The 21842-nt window shown below is 41.6% G+C and overlaps 1 protein-coding gene and 1 non-coding gene across 4 annotated transcripts; one reads left to right on the top strand and one right to left on the bottom strand.

The window, feature by feature from the left end:
* The first annotated feature begins 4010 nt into the window (after nt 1-4010).
* Nucleotides 4011-4093, top strand: trnal-cag. Its single transcript has one exon. It is a non-coding gene; the product is annotated as a tRNA-Leu (tRNA).
* Nucleotides 4094-4145: 52 nt separating this feature from the next.
* tdrd15 (tudor domain containing 15) lies at nt 4146-21112 on the bottom strand. 3 transcript variants are annotated; one of them, XM_046298371.1, is made up of 6 exons: nt 21026-21112; nt 13334-13410; nt 13062-13115; nt 6009-12076; nt 5770-5828; nt 4146-5434 (listed from the first exon to the last, which is right to left on the bottom strand). In XM_046298371.1, the coding sequence occupies exons 3-5, from the start codon at nt 13091-13093 to the stop codon at nt 5815-5817; spliced, it is 6114 nt and encodes a 2037-aa protein (XP_046154327.1). In that variant the 5' UTR covers nt 13094-13115; nt 13334-13410; nt 21026-21112; the 3' UTR covers nt 4146-5434; nt 5770-5814. The 3 variants fall into 3 exon arrangements, with proteins under 3 accessions (XP_046154327.1, XP_046154326.1, XP_046154328.1); XM_046298372.1 differs by lacking the exon at nt 4146-5434 and adding an exon at nt 5624-5671; XM_046298370.1 differs by having other exon boundaries at nt 4146-5828.
* Between the last annotated feature and the right edge of the window lie 730 nt (nt 21113-21842).

The raw sequence follows: 21842 nt of genomic DNA, 5'->3' as shown, positions 1-21842 counted from the left end.
ATTGCATGACAATGGGCCATTGATAAAATGAAATGGTTCGTTCTCTGTAGCTTATGCCTGCCCATACCATAACCCCAGTGGTGTAGTTTTTACTTTTTATTTTTGACTACATTCCTAAAGAAAATAATGTACTTTTTACTCCATACATTTTCCCTGACACCCAAAAGTACTTGTTGCATTTTGAATGCTTAGAATGACAGGAAAATGGTTGAATTCACGTACATCTAAGGTAACATCCCTGGTCATCCCTAGTGCCTCTGCATATGGCAGACTCACTAAACAATGTGTTGTCGTGTGCCATCTAAATAAATAACGTGCTGTATGTTTAATATAAAGAATGGCATATATGATTATATGATTATATATATCACTTTTTTGATACTAAGTATATTTTTGCAATTAATTTACTTTTGATACTTGTGTATATTTAAAACAAATACTTTTAACTTCCACTCAAGTACTATTTTGCTGTATGACATTCACTTGAGTCATTTAAAATTAAGGTATCTACTTTTACTCAAGTATGGCAATTGGGTACTTTTTCCACCACTGCATAACCCCACCACCACGGGGTACCCTGTTCACAACGATGACCTCAGTATACTGGTAGCCATCGGTGAGCATTTGCCCACAGAAGTCGGCTACGATGCTGAACTGCAGTCAGGTCAAGACCAGAGTGAGGACGACGAGTACACCCAAGACTGTTTGACATTTTGTGCAAACCCACAGTTTCACCAGCTGTCTGGTGGCTGGTCTCAGATGATCTTGCAGGAGGAGCCAGATGTGGAAGTCCTGGACTGGTGTGGTTATGCATGGTTGTGAAGCCAGTTGAACTTACTGCCAAATTCTCTAAAAAGAAATTGGATGTGGCGTATGGTAGAGAAATTCATATGAAATTATCTGGCAACAGCTCTGTTGGACATTCTTGCAGTCAGCATACCAATTGCACGCTCCGCTCCCTCAGCTTGACACATATGTGGCATTGTGTCCAATTGATAGTCTTATCCCATTTCTGCAACTCCCCTACGGACTCGGGAGAGGCGAAGTTCGAGAGCCATGCGTCCTTCAAAACATGACCCTGGCAAGATGGACTGCTCATTGACAACACTGCTCGCTTAACCCGGAAGCCAGCTGCACCAATGTGTCGGAGGAAACACCGTCCAACTGGTGACAAAGGGTCAGCTTGCAGGTGCCGGGCCCGCCACAAGGAGTCGCTAAAGTACGATGGGGCAAGGAAAACCTGGCCGAGGCTAGGCCAATTGTGCACCTCATGGGTCTCCCGGTCACAGCCTGCTGTGACACAGCTTGGTATCGAACCCGGGGCTGTAGTGACGCTGTGTCACTCAGGAGGCGATCGGCTAAGACACTAGAGGGCGGTCACAAATTTGTGAGGCAGAGGTCCCTAGTTCACGCCAGGTATGAGGCAAATCGGGAGGCAGTGGTACTCACTAAGCAAGCAGAATTATTTCCTTTAAACTAGCAACTACTAATGAGCCTCATGGCATTTGTTATGCTATCTTGAAAGCTTGTTCTCTTCAGAAACATTAATATTAATTAGCTAGCTAAGCTATCTGATAACAGCTTCCCAATAATCTATATGCATAGGAAGTGTAGTGTACTGTTTTTAAAATTATACTAGGGTAGCCTAGTGGTTAGAGCGTTGGACTCGTGACCAAAAGTTTGAAAGTTCAGATCCCTGAGCTGACAAGGTACAAATCTGTTGTTCTTCCCCTGAACAGGCAGTGAACCCACTGTTCCTAGGCCGTCATTGAAAATAAGAATTTGTTCTTAACTGACATGCCCAGTTAAATAAAATATGTGAATTACAAATCAGCCTTTAACTAGTTAAATCCTGTTTCTAGTCTATTAGTTACAATGTGTACCCATTGTTGTCACAAGATTGGTAAACACTGTTTAAGTGTATAAGTGTAATACATACATGCAGACACAGCATCATTCAAATACTGGAATTTTATTCTCCTGGTATTGAATATGACTGAAAAATGTCAGACATTCATACCTGAACTGCACCTTTATTTGCCAAGGTAGAGTACATGATCAGTGAATATGTTAAATGTACAGGCTACAATGTGAGGATCTCATGCATGGTAATAACTACATGTATATACGACTTGCATCCTTGGCACAAAGCTATTATATTCTACTCATTCAGCCTGTTTTTAAATGGATACAACTGGCTATGTTAGCTGAGGTTCATAGCTAGGTTCTGAACTAATTTGTATACCAAACGTTTGGGTCCATACACAGATCGGCTAGATAGCTAGCTAGCTACACATCCATAGGCATACAGGTAATGGTATCTTTCACTGCACAATAAGCAAGAACATAGCTACGTTATTTCATCTATCTGCATGGCAAATATCAGCAAGACAAGCTTACAAATGTGTACATTGAATTAGCAGTAAATGCTTTAACTAGCTAGATTCTTTACATCCACTGTTTCACAAGACGGCAGTCTAGTTTGCTAGTTATTTCAGGAGTCCCTAAAACATTAAATAACCAGAATTACAATTTAATACATGTCACAACACGCATAAAGCTAGTGGGCTAACATTATCAGGCTAATGTTAGCTAGTCAGCTAGCTTGCTAAATCGCGATTTTCATAAATTAACTTTGATTTAAAAAATGCATAATTTGTTTGTCTCTACAGTAACTAATATATTCCTGTCAACTGTACATTTTTTGCATGATTCGTTATGACGTTATAATCCCTTACATTTGCTTCCGTCATAGTATTTTTGTCAGCCATCTTTGCTGAAGAAAGTCCAACCCTCCTAATATTTCATCAAACATCGATACAGATAGTTAAGGGTTGTAAAAATGTTGCAACCTATTATTACTACCTGCACTGCAGATTTCCATCATCGCACATTCGTATTCAGATGGGACAGGTATATTACGATATAGACTTTCCCTTATGAATGTAGCACAACCACCACCCTGTCCAGTTGAACTGTCTAATGTTACTTCACCTCTCTTTCTTTACAACATTGGTTAATAGAATATGGTGTAGATGAGACCATGTGGTCGCATCCAACACCATTCCGCTCTGACACATAATTACTTTTGTTATTCAATATCTTCGCCCTCTTCACTAGAAGTCCCACTGCAGTCAGTAGCGCTTATAGCAGGGCCATTATTTTTCCTTTTACAACAGACCATCCAGGTCCTTGACTATCAACATTTTTTTAAATTAAACAGTTATACCTTTATTTACCCTTGCCCAATGACAGCTTACCCCAGCCAAACCCTAATGACGCTGGGCCTATTGTGCGCTGCCCTATCCGCCAGTTGTGATACAGCACATGATCAAACCAGGGTTTATAGTGACGCCTCTAGCACAGAGCTGCAGTGCCTTAGACAGCTGTGCCATTCGGAAGCCCAACAAACCCACCAATACCATCAGAACTATCATCCATTTGGACCGCAGTCCGCCAACCATAATACAAAACTATTGATTTTGTTTCGGTTCTCCACAAACACTCAAACTCCGAGAAGCTCCCTCTACAATAGCGAGCATCAATGGGTATAACTTATCAAGAAACGCCCATTTACAAAACGCCCCGAATTTCGGGCTGCAATTACACCCTTCCCGGGCTAGCAGCAGTAGAGAAACAATGTAGCAGTCGAAACCTAGACGGCGCTAGCACTAGCAAACAGAATAGACTCCTTGCACGAGATGCTACGTTGCACCCACATAATGATCAATCAATGGTTGAAATTAACTGGCCACCAAATGCGCAGTTAAAATGGGCAAACTGCGCTGAAATTAGCCACATCCAGATAACACGAATTGCTGATGTCAATGTCTGCTAATGTAATGCTAACAAGGAAGTCTGCACGAGAACATCTTACGATAGCACGTAATTTTTAGACAGCAATTTAGCCTCTCATAAAAATGAAAAACAGCATACAAATGTCAACAAGCTGTAGCGTGTGTATATTGTTGTCACAATATTAGTGATATCAAGTCATTATATCCTTACATGTCAGGATGGCCGAGCGGTCTAAGGCGCTGCGTTCAGGTCGCAGTCTCCCCTGGAGGCGTGGGTTCGAATCCCACTTCTGACAGAAAATTTTTATGTGTTCAAGTGTAGTGTCCTGAAAACATTCACATGACGGCTTTTAAATGTGCAAAGCATTTGTTTAATTAACGATTGTTATACGTGTGGATTCTTTAGAATTATTCACAACCAACTGTGTCATCTAACAAATAACTAAAATAAGATTAAATGTTATCAATTATTTAAATGAGTAAGGTTCTTTCTCAAAGACAATCATGTTACTTGCAACAATTATTTAAATTTGTAAGGTTCTTCTGTCAAAGGCATACATGTTATTTGCCACAGAAATAACATCGATTACAGTACAAACCATACTGTAAAGACAGATGTGGCATCAAAACCAAAGAAAAAAAAGTAGGCCTATCAAATCAAACTTGACTAGTCAGTAGTCATAACATTTTAGAAGATTGTTGCCTACATTTTATAATGTATAACTGCTGGAAAATGCTTGAAAAAGGTATGCAACTCAACCTTTAAAAACATTGTCAACAACTATGCAAATATCCAAACCATATTGTTTCATAAGCAAAAGGCAAAATATCATTCAAAAGGCATTCCACTTCAGTTATTTATTATCTACAAATATCAAGACTACGGGCTAGATTCTATCAGAAGTGTCTGAGGTGGTACTGCGCTAGAGCTGTCAAATCCACAAGCAGCTCCCGCCATTATACCTAAAGCGGACATTGCCATTGGCTACAGTCATTATGAGAAATCCCATGCAGCCTTGTTCACAACTTCAAACACTGGGATGTGAGGTGTAATCTACACCTCAATGAGGCTGATAGAAATCCTCATTTTGTTGAATGATTTTGAAATTTGAGTGATTATTTCTATATAGTCTACACTTTCTCATGTTGAACTTTAAAGCGAGTGGAACGGGTGTAGCTTCATGACAAAGATTACAAGAGCAGCAGCTCACCGATTTGACAGCTCCATTTCAATGACACCTCTGACACCACCAAAACATCAGCTGTGCAAGGTATCATCTATCACTGTTTAACATTTAATCTGGTTGAATCTAGGCCTAAACTGTACCAGTCCAAAAGCAAATCTGTTGCAACACATTTGATTTTCTTTCAGATATACTGCAAAAAGGAGATGTCATACTGAAATCTTAATTTAGATAACTTAAGCCATCCATAAAAATGTGAATCACTGATATAAATACAACCATGTGTAGAAAAATAGAATATAGAGGATTATAACTGCTGCATTAATCTTGACCCAAGAGAAAATTCCAATCATCAGAAGCATGATGCCTTGTCGTGCATTTAGTCTTTCTGAACAAAAATGTCTGGAATAGTGTTGTAGTCCTTTGCTCCTCTTCACGCGCTTGTCACACAACCTTTGAGATAAAAATAGTACTATGGAATGTCAATGTTGGTATGGACCTAAACAGTCAAATATGTTTTTTTAAATTGAACCTACCCCCGTAAAACCCTAACCCGGACAACGCTTTGCCAATTGTGCGCCGACCTATGGGACTCCCAATCACGGCCGGTCGTGATACAGCCTGGAAATGAACCAGGGTCTTTATGACACCTCTAGCACTGAGATGCAGTGCCTAGACCGCTGCACCACTCTGGAAATTAGTAGAACTAATCAAGCAAATTCACCAGCTTAATACATGTTTTTGGTTAAGACCAGTCATAAAATACATCTTATTTATAGTGTGATTACCTGATATGGAGTAGCGTCTCACTGGTAGTCACAACTAACCAGTAGTCACATCAGGGCACCTGTGAAATGTAGAATGGAGGCGGGGGGGATTAATTATAATATTTAATGTATTCCCTTGCATTTAATAGTAAAACATTAGAGCGTTCAAAGATAATTGTAATTAGGCCTACACCAAGTTACATTTAAAATGTCTTACCCAACATGCAGAACAAAAATAATTAGCAGGTGGAAGTACTTACAATGTCTTGTTCCAGTCATTGTGCTACAGTGTGTCATCTCTGCTCTTTGGCCATCAGGGTACTCAGTAGCACAGGCTGTGTTCTCACTTGCTTTTTCAAATCCTTGCCCATGGAAGGCAGCCTCACTTGAAGTGTTTCCATCGAGTTCTAGTTCTTCATTCAGTCTTCTCAGGAATTTGTTTGTCCTAGGTGGTGTCATTTCCGGTTCCACTTTGGATGTTCTATCTGCACGACTCATGCCTTGTTTCTGTTCAGGGGCTCTGATGGGGCGTTGTTCTTGAAATCTCAGTCCAAGCATGATGTCGATGTATTCTGCATGGCCAGCATCAACCAGGTCTTTAGCCACGTGAATGCCATCTGCTACAATGTCCACCTCCCAGTGTGCTTCAGAAATGTACTGCCTGAAGTATATTTGAAGGTTTTTCTTACAGATGCACTCTTGAAAGAAAACAACTGCTTCATCTGTCCATTGCCCCTCGACTGATTTTACTCCTCTCAAAGTGCATGGATACGTGACCTTTGGTAGCCTGGTCAACTGGTCAGGAAGTCTCCTCAGCTCAGACCAATCTTTGTACGGCATGTCCACACAATGGCCATAGTCAACCAAATTGATCACAACCACTGTGCTATCGGAATGGACGATTTCAGCTCGGCACCATTTGTTCTTACTATCAGACCTCACAAGGCAGCATGACCCTGGAATTAGGTGTTCTTCATGAAATTGCAACAGCTCCTTTGGAAGATCCTCAAGAATCGTAGACACATTGTTCATGATGAGAAGCAAATCTTCCAGAACAATGTAGAATTCACTTGGTGTGGTGACTGCAGCTGCAAAGCCGGAGTATCCCAGATCCATGTTCACTGGGGAAAGGAAGAACCTCTGGGGACTGTTGTCCAAGTTGGAGTTTTTCTCTTTTGGGGTTACAGTTTGAGTCTTTGTGGGGATTGGCCTTTCTTCAGTAAATTCAGAAGTTGCAGTCTTCATTTGCTGAACAAGGAACAGTCCATTTATCATGATTTCGACCATCCACAAGGTATCAGCTTCAGAGTAGGACACAAACATCAGTTTTACATCCTTGCCTACCATTTGTTTCAGAGTTTTCTTCAATATCTCATAAGCGTCGCTGATAGGGAGGCCAGGGCTATTCCACTTGCACAAGACTGCTTGAACAGGAGTTTGCTTGAGGTCATTACAGAGGTCTTTGATGCAGCCCATTGGGACGTCCTCTGCAGTGCCATGATCCACAAGGAACACAACGCATTTTCCTTGGTCAATAGATGCATGCCGTACAACTGCTCTGTGCCACTGGTCGTCTTTGGTTGATTTTGCCAAGCATTGAAGTCCTTCTTTGACATTCTTCTCAGACATGACTTTGCACTTAGACAAATGTTCAACTATGAGATTCTCAAGTACAGTAAACTGTTCTGTGGTGCTGTGGAGTCTTAGATATAGATTTCCATTCTCCAAGATGGACAACAATGTCCCACTCTCTGCCTGTCCGGCTCTTATATCCTGTGATGGAATGGCCATATCCTTCACGGCCTCCATAGATGGTCCAAACGTTGTTGATTGGAGTTGATTGGAGTCCTGGTGTTTGCAAATGTCATGTTTGTGCCTAGTTGATGAGGGCCTTGGGGACACATTCTGCAAGACCTTTTCACCTTGAGCAGTGAACATAACCCTCTCAGAATGTGTATTGTACTGGCTATTGTCCTTGATGGTTACTCTTGTTTGCTTTTTAAATGTGTCAACTAGGCTTGCACACAAAGCTTGGACCTGTTCCTTTTCAGTCACATCATTGTCAAGTGATGGGTTGTCCTGTTGGATCTCAACGTTAACCTCCCACTGTGTCCCAAAACGACTGACAATTTCAAACATGAGAGGTTTTCCCATTACTGCATCAGTGAAAGAGGCATCACTTTTATAAGAGCCACTGTTTAGCAATGAACAGGGTATGCTTAGTCTATGTTGTGACAAAAACACACTTGTCAGAGTGTACATTTTGTCCTTAGTCACAGTGGCTGTATTTCCATAGTCAACAAACTCCACCTTGAAATGGTCATTATACGCATTATCTGTCACAACTGCACGGTAAAGTGCACCATCCTCTTCATATTCAGCAGCAACAAGGTTATTCATTCTGAAGTCCAATGTGCTGTTCCCCATGGTTTCTTTAAACAGCTCAGTGTTGAGGTCTTCCCTCATTTTCAGAATGGATTGTTCATCATCTTGCATTTGGATAAAAAAACTGTCGATGGTATTGATATGGGAAACAAACCCCAGACCTCGGAATCCAGACTTTATTTTGGGATTGGAGGGTAGTTGTGAAAGTTTTGGCAATTGGACGGAGCAAATGGTTCCTGTGAGTTTGGAGGAACGGTCTACATGTTGATCAGTTTTTCCTTCTGTGCTTTCCTCAGATTTGAACTGAGCGATTCTTTCACTTTGCCCTTTCCAATCTTGCTGGGCATCAGGACGCTTTGGTGGGTTTGCTTTTTGAGCATTTGAAGACTTCTTATTTTGATGTTGGTGATGTTGGCTGCCCTTGCATGTGGGTTTCAGATGCTGTCCCGCTTGAGTTTTTCCAATTTTGTTCTTCATTTGTTCTTTGTGTCCTTCATGACCAGTCACAGGTCCACTGCTTTTCTTCTCCTTTGGTTTTTGACTTGCAATGAGCTCCTTGACTTTCTCATTGATGTTTATGCCTCCATCAAACAGATCAAAAAAGACTGTCCCATCCTCATTCTTTCCTGCAACGACAGCTCGAAGTGGCTTGTCGAGAATGGATTTCTCTAGCCATTTGTTGACATCTGCAAAGTTGTCCTCTTTCGGGATTTGAGAGAGACTGCATCTTAATGCCTGCATGGGAGTGAACAGTAAATCTGCTGAATGTCTGGGAATAGATACAGCATTGTTTTTTTCAACAATATGCATGTTTCCATAGTCCACAAAAAACACATTTAGAAGCAGCGTAGTAGATTGAACAGGGCAAGCCACACCCCTGTACCATTTTCCATCACCGTAATATTTTGCCAGGCAAAGTTTTCCGATATCAGGCCCAGAGTTGACACGCAGTATTTCTTTACTTTCTGTGGCGACTTTCTCCATCAAGTTGTCGATCATTTCAGTATTTCTGTCCAACTGGCAATACATCTCCCATGGACTGCACACATGAGTGACACAGACTTGCTCTTCACTTCCACATCTCAAGTTGAAGGAAGAATGGACAAAAGAGTCTGGGCATACTGATGGCATAAGCTGCATAGGGGTTTGCACTTCTCTTGCAAGACCTTTTTCCACAAGCTTCTTTGTTGCATTCTGTTGAGTGTTGTGGAGGTCGACAACATTGCACAGGCCCTTGTTTTTCACATACAGTTGAGCGTGTATATAGCATGTCAACTTCACTGACTGGCCTTGAGCGAAGTACTTCAGTAAATCGCATGCCTCTCTGCCCCAATCACTATCACTGCCCTTTGCAGGTTCAATCAAGTTGTAAAGGCTACATCTAAATGCTTGCCCCTCAAGATCAAGGAATTCTGGCACTATTGCTTGAAGATTGTGCATGCGCTCTTTTGATATAATCCCGTAGTCCACAAATATAATTTCAACTTCATCTCTCTGTGCTCCTATAATGCAGGCCCTATACCATCTGCCGTCATCTTTAGATTTGGTAACACAACAGGAATCATTTAACTGCAGAGGAAGTGTGTGTGCTTGGTAATACCGCTGAATCGCTTCCATCATGTCCTCCAAGTTGGGGATCTTGCTTTCCAGCTGGCACCAAAAATCTGAGGGTGTGTTGACGTGAGAGCATCGCACAACTAGCTCACTTCCGGGCTTGAATGTCTGTGCTTTGAATTTCACCGCTGGTGCCTTGTCTTTTAGGGTGCTTGACTTCGGGCTTTCAGGTTTCTTTTCACAGCCAACCAATTTTGAAATTTCCCATGTCTCTTTGGGAGGTTTCCTTGTAATTCCACTTGTGCTTGTTCCATTTGTATGAACTTGTCCTTTTTTACCGGTCTTCGGTTTCATCATTTCCTTCTCCATCTCGCTCTTAGGCATCACAGGCGCCGAAGGAGTGTATTTCCAAAATTCTGCATGATTTGTTGTGGTCAAGAGCTCTGTGATGCTCTTTGATGCTCTTTGTGATGAGTTGTTTTCACACTCATACAAATCAACCACATATAGATCTTTCCTTATGTGGACAACATGCACAAGGAGAGTTTTGCTGGAGACTGCTCGTCGGAAGTAGTCGGTTGCAGAGATCGTCCATACATCGTCGAAAGGCATGACATTCACCAGAGAACAACTCAGGGCAAATGCTGGTTCAACAGCAAACTTGCCCGGGATCTGCTTGATGCACATGCATGGTACCTTTTCTGTATTTCCAAAATCAATGAAAAATACTTCAGCTCCATTGTCAAGAGTGTCTGTCACCATTGCTCTGTAGTAATGCATATCCAGCTCATACATTGCACAGCAAAGTGCACCAGGCTCTGGATTCTCCAGAATTTCTTCATCCAATTGGACTTGGCTGAAGTGCTTGGCCATGTTCTCCATCATCTCTTCAAAGTCTTTGTTGCGTTTCTGTGTTCTCAACCAGAACGCACCTGGATTCAGGACATGCTCCACGTATCCTTCAAACACAGAGTCCTCTTGCATTTCCTCAACAATGACTGAATTATCCATTGCTTGGATTATTGCGGTCTCATAATACAGGTAGCCATTTAGAGGGAAAGCAGGCTCACTTTTAAGAACAAAGTCACACTCCCTTTGTCCAGGGACATCTTGAATTGGCCCTGCCTCAACAGCTGCATAGTCTTCAGCACTGAGCACTGTGACCGAATAGAGATTCTGCTCTTTGTCAAAGCCATTGATTTCAACATCTAATACTCCACCCAGCAATCCTTTCTTGAAGCAAGTCAGATGCTGGATCTTCACTGCCTTATCTTGTCCATTCAGGCAGGAAAGAGCGCACGGGAATGCCATGATTGGTGTTGAGAGAAAATCTAGTGGAAGCTGGAGGACATTCTCAATTTTCACAGACTCACAGAATCCGTAATCAATAAACAATACTCTTACTTTAGAGTTTACAGGGAGAAACTGCACAAAGCCTCTATGCCACTTCTCATCCTTTCCTTTGACTGAGCAAAGCAAGCCCATATTTTCTGCTGGCTGTAGACTGGGGTCTTTGCTCTTGGACTCACAGGACAACGCCAATTTGTCTGACATCCGTTTCAGATCTTTTGCCACACTTGTCATTTGACAGTAGAATGTAACAGGGTTCACTGCAGCGGTTACCCTAACCCTCACTTTTTTGCCAGTGGTCAACTTAGGGCCTGAAAATGACAGAATATCCTCAAAACCCTTCAAGCTGGATGATTTGAATGAGAATTCTTGTCCACCTTGCTTTTCAATCAGTAGATCTGGGACAGGTTCAATGCTCTGCTTGAGTGGTACCTCTGTCAACAATTCCACCAAGAGAAGGAATGTGTCTGTGTCCATGTGTTTCCCTAAGCTCAGCCTAAAGAGATCCTTGTTGATATCTGGGGCTTCTAGTATGAGGACTTTGTGAGGAAGAAAGGCTTGGATGTATCCTTTGACATGACTTCCAATCAAGGAAGCAAAATAAGTCTCTGAAAAAGAATCCCAATTTTCTCTCAATGGTAACACATTTGCAAAGAAACCACAGATGATTTTGGGAGGAAGCATGAAGAGCTCATCCAAAGCTGTGGCCAAATGGCTGACATCAACACTCAGAACATTCCCATGGTCTATGAGGAACACGTCAAACAATTCTTTCTGTTTGTTCTGAACCCTTCCTCTGTACCACCGGGTAGATAGGACATCCTCTACCAAACAGAACTCCCCCACTTCCACCGCCATCTGTTTTTTCCGTGCATTCTGTATTTCCACTTGCAGTATGTTATAGTCCAGTTCACATATTGTGAGATATTGGCCCTGGAAGTGCACCAGTGTATCCCCTGGGTTGCAGCTCACATGTGTTAACTGTAGGTCCACAGGCCACAGAGCACATGGTGCAGGAAGACTTGAATCATCCCGAGGTCTGGAACAAAAATAGCCTTTATTACTTACGTGTTTGGAATATTTATTGATGCTTAGGCCTAATTGTGATGTTTTTTTTTGTAACTGGTCTTGATTCTAGTATTTTATGTAAAACCTACATCTATATCAAAACATAACCAACAGCACATACATTTTGAGTATTATAGTTCAGCTGTAAATATGTGAATTATGGTTGTAGGTAAAACTGGTGATGAGATGAAAGGGGATCCCTGAGGAATTAACTATAATAAATCATAACAATTCTGTGGACATCTTACTTTTTTGTTGTTGATGTTTGAGGTATCCATAATGAAATGAGTTAACATGAGGTAAAATATTACAATGGATGTACTAATGTATACCATGGCTTTGATGAATACTCTACTATGATGACAATGTGTGTGCAGGGCCGTTTAATGAGACACTTTGAACAATTATTACATTTTAAACCATGATTATTACATTTACTCCAGTCATAAGAAATTAGGGTTGTGCTTACAAATACACTTTATTGGATAGCGTTATAATCCAACTCGCTAATCCTTAAACACTCAAACTGCATCCCTACACCATTTACTCGACATTGTGTCTATTTACAACTCTTTGAATCTTTTTCATGTCACATCAGAGGTGTCACCAATCACCACAATAAGTTGTGGAAGACAATCTTTACACAAATGCTTCAAAATCGCAAGTTCAGGACATGTAGCCCATCTGTATTGAGAGGGTCAGAGTCAAGACTGCATATGCTTGAATTGAAAAGACGAATGCACTTTCACGACCCTCTTTATACTTCAACAAGCTTGTGACCTAAAACCCATGCGTGCGTGTGTGTGTGCGCGCGCTCTTGCCCTAATGATATAAATTCAGTGCTTGGTTATATTAAGTCATACCACGGTGGTTGGCATCATTAACTATATCTCAGCATTTGCATCTACATCATAATGTAGGCTAATATGGGTATTGTTCAATCACTTTCTACATACTTTCTATTTTCTGAAGTCATTCTCAACAACATTGCGACAGAGAGCGGAACCTTCCTAAAAGAAAAACAAAAACATTAAATTATTATACATAATATCAAATCAAGGAAGAGGCTAAAATGTGGCTGTCAGCCTTCGAGGAAAAATAGCATATGCCATTCCAGAATTTCTACTAATACAACTAGGCATGCACTTCAACTCATCAAACATAGATATACCCTGAAATTATGCTACCATTTAGTTAACCAGGTTCTCATTAAAAATAGTAATCTTACCTTAAAGTCTTCAGCTAGCTAAAATTCACTTGATCACAGAGGGGGTTCATCATGAAGCGGAGCCTTATCCCGAGTGACTAGGAGGAAAAACTTTATTTAGAAAATGCATAACACTTCTGTTTGGTTAATTAGTCTAGGATGATGTAGCTAATAAGTCTACAAAATGTGTGTAGCTACTAAGGGGGTGCATTGTGCTTAGAATGAACAAGTCAGACCCAAAGATGCATCCATTTACAGCAAATGATTTAGCCACTTCGATAGCTGCCATTACCTAGCTAGTTATACACAGTGCATTCGGAGAGTATTCAGACCCCTCGATTTTTTTCCACGTGTTATGTTACAGCCTTATTCTAAAATTGATAAAATTATGTTTTCCCCTCATCAAGCCACACACACACACACACACAATACCCCATAATGACCATGCAAAAACATGTTTTAAGAAAAGCTTGCAAATTTAAAAAATGAAATATCACAAGTATTCAGACCCTTTACTCAGTACTTTGTTGAAGCACCATTGGCAGCGATTAGCCTAGAATCTTCTCGGGTATGACGCTACATGCTTGGCACACATGTATTTGGAGAGTTTCTCCCATTCTCCAGAGACGGTCGATCGGTTTCAAGTCCGGGCTCTGGCTGGGCCACTCAAGGACATTCGGAGACTTGTCCCGAAGCCACTCCTGCATTGTCTTGGCTGTGCACTTAGGGTCGTTGTCCTGTTGGAAGGTGAACCTTCGTCAGTCCGAGGCCCTGAGCGCTCTGGAGTAGGTTTTCATCAAGGATCTCTCTGGGTCTCAACCCCACCCTGTGCAATTGGGTTCTGGCCTTCCTTTCAGGCCGCCCCCAGGTGGTGAAGGTAGGAAACAACATCTCCACGTCACTGATCCTCAACACTGGGGCCCCACAATGGTGCGTGCTCAAGCCCCTCCTGTACTCCCTGTTCACCCATGACTGCACGGCCATGCACACCTCCAACTCAATCACCAAGTTTGCCAACGACAGTAGTAGGCTTGATTACCCACAATAACGAGACAGAATAACAGGGAGGAGGTGAGGGCTCTTGGAGTGTGGCATCAGGAAAATTACATCAACGTCAACAAAACAAAGGAGATGATCGTGGCCTTCAGGAAACAGCTGAGGGAGCACTCCCCCTATCCACAAACGGGATAACAGTGGAGAAGGTGTAAAGTTCAGTTCCTCAGGGTACACATCACTGACAAACTGAAATGGTCCACCCACACAGACAGTGGGGTAAAGACGACGCAACAACATTTGGCTTGTCACCTAAAACCCTCAAACTTTTACAGACGCATAATTGAGAGCCTTCATGGGTTGGGCTGTATCACCGCCTGCTACGGCAACTGCACCGCCCACAACCGCAGGGTTCTCCAGAGGGTGGTGCTGTCTGCACAACATCACCTGGGGTGTCCTCTACGGCACTTTGGTAAAAGTTCATTTGTGGAATTTCTTTCCTTCTTAATGCGTTTGAGCCAATCAGTTGTGTTGTGACATCGTAGGGGTTGTATACAGAAGATAGCCCTATTTGGTAAAAGAACAAGTCCAAATTATGGCAAGAACAGCTCAAATAAGCAAAGAGAAACAGTCCATCATTACTTTAAGACATGAAGGTCAGTCAATCCGGAACATTTCAAGAACTTTGAAAGTTTCTTCAAGTGTAGTCGCAAAAACCATCAAGCGCTATGATGAAATTGGCTCTCATGAGGACCACCACAGGAAAGGAAGACCCAGAGTTACCTCTGCTGCAAAGGATAAGATCATTAGAGTTAACTGCACCTCAGATTGCAGCCCAAATAAATGCTACACAGAGTTCAAGTAACAGACACATCTTAACGTCAACTGTTCAGAGGAGACTGCATGAAATCAGGCCATCATGGTCAAATTGCTGAAAAGAAACCATGTCTAAAAAGACACCAAATAGACTGGTGGAAATCTGTCCTTTGGTCTGATGATTCCAAATGAGATTTTTGGTTCCAACCGGCGAGTCTTTATGAGATGCAGAGTAGGTGAATGGATGATCTCTGCATATGTGGTTCCCAACGTGAAGCATGGAGGAGGAGGTGTGATGGTGCTTTGCTGGTGACACGGATTTATTTAGAATTCAAGGCACCCTTAACCAGCGTGGCTACCACAGCATTCTGCAGCGATACACCATCCCATCTGGTTTGCGCTTAGTGGGACTATCATTTGTTTTTCAACAGGACAATGACCCAACACACCTCCAGGCTGTGTAAGGGCGATTTGACCAAGGAGGAGAGTGATGGAGTGCTGCATCAGATGATCTGGCCTCCACAATAACCCAATCTCAACCCAATTGAGATTGATTTTTGAAGAGTTGGACCGCTGAGTGAAGGAAAAGCATCCAAAGGGTGCTCAGCATGTGGGTACTCCTTCAAGATCGTTGGAACGGCATTCCAGGTTAAGGTGGTTGAGAGGATATAAATTGTGTGCAAAATTGTGTGCTACTTTGAAGGATCTAAAATAAAATAGGTTAATACATGATTCCATGTGTTATTTCATAGTTTTGATGTCTTCACTATTATTTTACAATGTAGAAAATAGTAAAAATGAAAAACCCTTGAATGTGTAGGTGTGTCCAAACTTGACTGGTACCGTACTATATATATTTTGCTTTGTCATTATGGGGTATTGTGTGTAGATTGAGGAATTGTTTTTATTTAATCAATTTTAGAATACGGCTGTAACGTAACAAAATGTGGAAAATACTTTTGTATACAGTGCACTCAAAGTATGTGGACACCTCTTCAAATGAGTGGATTCAGCTATTTCAGCCTCACCCATTGCTGACAGGTGTAAACAATCAAAAACACAGCCATTCAATCTCCATAAACACGCACTGGAAGTAGAATGGTCTTACTGAAGAGCTCAGAGACTTTCAACGTGGCACCATCATAGGATGCCACATTTCCAATTAGTCAGTTCGTCAAATTTCTGCCCTGCTAGAGCTTGCCCGGTCAACTGTAAGTGCTGTTATTGTAAAGTGAAAATGTGAAGTGGAAATGTCTAACAGCAAAAATGGCTCAGCCGCGAAGTGAATCTAGTACTAAAGCTCACTGAATGGGACCTCCGAGTGCGTTACATGTAAAAATTGTCTGTCCTCGGTTGCAACACTCACTATCGAGTTCAAAACTGCTTCTGGAAACGACGTCAGCACTGTTCGTCGGGAGCTTCATGAAATGAGTTTCCATGGCCGAGCAGCCGCACACAAGCCTAAGATCACCATAAGCAATGCCAAGCGTCAGTTGGAGTGGTGTAAAGCTTGTCGCCATTGGACTGAAGCAGTGGAAATGCGTTCTTTTGGAGTGATGAATCACACTTCATCTGGCAGTCCGACAGACAAATCTGGGTTTGGCGGATGCCAGGAGACACTACCTGCCCCAATGCATAGTGCCAACTATAAAGTTTGGTGGAGGAGGAATAATGGTCTGGGGCTGTTTTTCATGGTTCGGGTTAGACCCTTAGTTCCAGTGAAGGGAAATCTTAATGCTACAGCATACAATGACATTCTAGACAATTCTGTGCTTCCATTTTTGTGGCAACAGTTTGGGCAAAGCCCTTTACTGTTTTCGCATGACAATGCCCCCGTGCACAAAGCGAGATTCATGCAGAATGGATTGTCGAGATCGGTGTGGATGAACTTGTTCTGGCCTGCACAGAGCCCTGATCTCAACTCCATCAAACACCTTTGGGATTAATTGGAACGCCGACTGCGAGCCAGGCCTAATCGCCCAACATCAGTTCCCAACCTCACTAATGCTCGTGGCTGAATCGAAGCACGTCTCTGCAGCAATGTTCCAACCAGTGGAGGCAACTCAGAGGAGCAGGACCATCCTCAGTGAATTTCATAACTGTAAAACATTTTAAAAGTTATCCTTTTTAGGTAAAGCTATACCAAATAATTTAAAATTAAAGTCTACAGTACTGTCGTGTCTTTGGCTATGCCGGATTAAGTGATATGACATGCTATTCTATAAAATAATTTATCCGTAATTAATATTATCTGATTGAGCTAATCATGTAAATGTAATTAACTAGAGTCGGGCACCACTAAATGATATTTATAGAGCTCTTATCTTCCAAATAAACTCTCAAAGACCTTGTAATATTTTACATCAATAGCAATCCATATTAATCGGCATCTTAATTCTGTCTCAACCAAGAATTTACAACTTTCAGATATCTGCACGAACCCTCGCTAATAAGTTTAATCAGCCATACAAAATTGGGTTTAATTATTTATTTACTAAATACTTAACTAATCACACAGAACTACACATACATAAATCATAACTTGATTCCAAATGACGTCATAAAGGAAAACGTCCCTAGCGGGCGGAACAGATATGACAGCTGGTTACACACAAAAAAAAGGGGCTGCGTTTGAGTGAAAGAGCTGGAAGACTGAGGTACAAAGGGCGAAGCTGTGCTATCGTAAATACAGTATCTTATGCATTCTAAATTACTGCCCATTTGGAAAAGCAAAATGCAATAAATATTTACTCAGCTGCGCTTCGGTAAGTTGGTGGCAGATGGAAGGCCGTGTTGCCCAACCGAGTCCTTCGAAGAATGTCTCTGCTGGTAAATTGAATACGTTGTAGTAACGTCGTTGTGTGGTAGACGGGATACTCTGTCTGTTCCTTCCTAACCCTCGTTTGCAGCGGCTGTTGCTAACTCAACGGCTAGGAGGTATCACTTCTGTAGTGAATAAGAGGTCAAAGTTCATACCAGTCGCAACCAACGCTCACGCTGATGTTGGCTTCCTTCTGTAGTTATTATTATCTGAACCATTCTGACATCAGACCGTCCTCGTCACGTCCTCGGAACAGGAGGTTATATTGTCGTCAAGGCTTTATATAGGAAGGGAGAGGAGGGTGTGTTTGAAAAGTTTTATAGCCCACGTCCCTTCACAGGGGCGGGCCAGTGATTGAGCAGAGCCATATCTTATGAAAACCCACATTTTAGAAGCTAAAATAACATTTCATCCCATCTCAAATAATTTCATATTCAAACATTAAAATTGAACAACAATTCCACGTGAATCCGATAACTGTGATGTGTAGACTTTCCACTGTAGAGTTTATGTCATCTTATCATTGATGAGAATGTCTCAGATGACAACTGAACTGACATCATATTCATTAAGTACCACCGCATATGTTCAATTGGTCAGATTACCAGAATATAGTTAATTTCCCCCCACCTTCTGATGTTCCCAGAATCTCTATGTTAACCATGGGTTTTGCAAATGTAACATCAGTAGGGTAGAGAGAGGAAAAAGGGGAAAAGAGGTATTTATGACTGTCATAAACCTAGCCTTTTTGCCATCGGGGCCTGCCGGTGTAACTGTTAAAATGCCTACTGACTATACACTAACGTTACTGCATGATTGCAGCGGGTTTACTAACACATTAGTTCTATTAGCTATGTTGACTATGACGTTACTTTAGCTAATATGGTGACAACTATGTAGGGCAACTGTGTGTAGGGGTTATGATATGGTTTGGAAAGTTTTTTCACCGCCTGGTCACATACAGCTGATGTGTTGTGCATTGAGGTCCACAAACGAAGGGAAAAGGTGAGAGGAGGAGAGTGCATAGACATGAGAAGGAATACAACGTGGCAGCTATGAAAGTGAACTGTGTTAACGAGTGATCAGGGGTGTATTCATTCCGCCGATTCTGTTAAAAATGTTTCTTAAATGGAAGCAAACAGAACAAAACGGGGATAAACATATCTGAATTTGTACAACAGTAACTCTCGTTTGCAACTGTTGGACTAATGATTACACTCAAGATCACCTAGATGCAGGCAAGAGTGTGCAAGGCGGTATTAAATGTGTCACCTCAAAGTCTTATCTCGACCTGTACGTACCTATGTTGCCTTCTCGCCCACTCCAATTTCGCTCCAGTAGAATTCACTTCAAGAGCTTAGGGAGTGCCCACCCCCAGCATGCATTTGTAGTCTACTTGTGTGCTGCTACAGCCCCTTGCTTTTGCTACTGTAATGGAGTTCGCTATATATTTTTATTAGCCCAATAGATCTGGCATGTTCTTTGAATGTGGGAACTTTCCGTTTTGATTAGGTAATTTTGCCTAAAAACCTTTAGGCCTACCAACAACAACAAAAAAACTCTGCCCTGCCTGGCTAGAGTGGACAAAAAGGTGTTTAGCATTCCCAGAGGCTCTGTAAGTGTGGAGAGGACATTCTCTGCTGCTGGCTGGTTCTCCAGGCACTGTCATGAGCCTGAAGCCACAGACTGCCCAAACTCGTGTTTCTAAAAATGAATTCAAAAGGCACTAATAAGTCATTTTTATTTAATTCTAAGTCACAGCCTATATGCGCAATTTTAAGTCACAGCCAATACGCGCAAACAGCCTATATGTGCAATATATAAACTATAATGATTTAATAAAACGTTTAAATGCTGTGGCTTTATGTCTTGACCTGTTGAAATAATATAGCCTAAATAATAAATGTTTCTACTTAGGAGCAAGACAGGGAGCCTGACCTATTTAGTGTTTGTATGCTGTTAAACATGACATGTAGCCTATTAGAAATTATGTTCACTTCTTACATTCACATTTTCATGTTTATTCAAAATACTCGTCATTCAAATCCATATGGTTTGGTTTCAATAAGTAAAACAATTGTTAGGTCCAGGTAGTCACAACAAATAGATGGATGTTGGTTAAATTGTGATTTGAATGAATGGATCGAATTTGGAGCGGGAGTTTGTCTCTAAGTGTGGAGCAGTTTTTAGCGGAGCTGTAGGAAAGAACATGGGGCACCAGAGCAGTGCGCACCATGGAGAGGGGATTTTAATCAACTCCGCTCATGTGCTCTGCTAGGTTATAGGAACCTCAATATGAGTATAGGGAAAATTAGAGCATTATGTACACCTATCGATGAACTGGGTAAATGGAATATGAATGACAGGCATCCAATGTACGTACTATAATAGGAAAAAAAATGAAAATAGTCTACTGTGTCCAACATTAGTTATTGTACCTTTATTTATCTAGGCAAGTCAGTTAAGAACAAATTCTTATTTTCAATGACGGCCTAGAAACAGTGGGTTAACTGCCTGTTCAGGGGCAGAACGACAGATTTGTACCTTGTCAGCTCGGGGGTTTGATCTTGCAACCTTCTGGTTACTAGTCCAACGCTCTAACCACTAGGCTACCCTGCCGCCGCACAAAAGTGGAGGCTGTTATAGCAGCAAACGGGGGACAAACTCCATATCAATGCCAAAGATTTTGTTACGAGATGTTCGACGAGCAGTTGTCCACATACTTTTGGTCATGTAGTGTAAACGTTAGCTGGTGCTACACATCGACCTCATATGCGTGTCATGATGAGCAGTAGAACAAAGTCAAACATTACTTTAGATATGGCTACGAATTTAGCTACTATTAAAAAGCTTAGACTATAGTTCCTGTAAAGCATTTCTGTCTGTGCTTGAGACACCTTCCTATTTCATTCACTAGCTAGCTAGCGAGCAAACGTTAGCCATTCTCCGCATGGAAATTAGCAAGCTAGCTAAATTACACAACTACTACACATGGAAGGTGACAGGTAGCTAAAATAAACAAGATAATTCAGTGACAAATAACACGTTGGCTGCCACGTTTTTGTTGTTAGAAATTACTGTACCTTCGTTTGAATGAAGACACATCCAACTTCGGAGCAGCAGCCAACAGCCGTGACCGTAAAAAGGATGGAGAAAAATCTAACTTCCTGCCACCTGCTGCATCGGGCAATTTAGAAGTTTCTCCCCTTAGAGAAATGAGGTGAGATTTTGCCCTGAAAATAGTAGATACAATTCTATGGTATTTCATGACATTTCAGATTAGAAACATATTTCTTGTGTTCAGATATAATTTAAGCGCAAAAGGAAAAACGAATGGCTTGTCTACACTAGAGGGGGACATTTCTGCGTAGCAATTGCCATAATCACCCTGCCTTGGACAACTAAACCTAATTTATGTGTTTAGGGCGGCCTGTTTGTTGCTCCGAACCTGTTGCATTTAGGTATTTCGCATATGCCTATGGGAAATCATAATTATGTGTAGACAAATACACTGCTGTACGTTCTATCATTTTCAATGAGGCCTACTAGTTATAGAAAACCTAGATTTTTATGCCATGACGCCCTGGCAGGCTGGGCTGGCTGAGTGCAAACCTAGGCTACAGCAGACCAAGGAGAGATTATGTTTTTTTAGTTAATCATTGATCGTCTGAATCAGCCCCCCGTCCTCTGCAAATATGATAAATGAATACCTAGGCAATCACCAGTGTGACGTCGGTGTTAAACCACAGCACAGGTTTAATTGACTCTGGAAGGTAGTATCAGAGTGAGAGAGAGACTACAGAACTGCACTTTACCTTTTCTATTACAAGAAAATATTTTTTATTATCTTATTCCAAGAGAAAATGGCAAAAGAAAACGTTTGACCTTGCAGTGTGGGAA

The sequence above is a fragment of the Oncorhynchus gorbuscha genome, linkage group LG14, assembly GCF_021184085.1.
Source record: "Oncorhynchus gorbuscha isolate QuinsamMale2020 ecotype Even-year linkage group LG14, OgorEven_v1.0, whole genome shotgun sequence".
In the NCBI taxonomy this organism is placed as follows: domain Eukaryota; kingdom Metazoa; phylum Chordata; class Actinopteri; order Salmoniformes; family Salmonidae; genus Oncorhynchus; species Oncorhynchus gorbuscha.
Note: the sequence above shows the minus strand (reverse complement) of the source record. Positions and strands in the feature narration are given on the sequence as shown.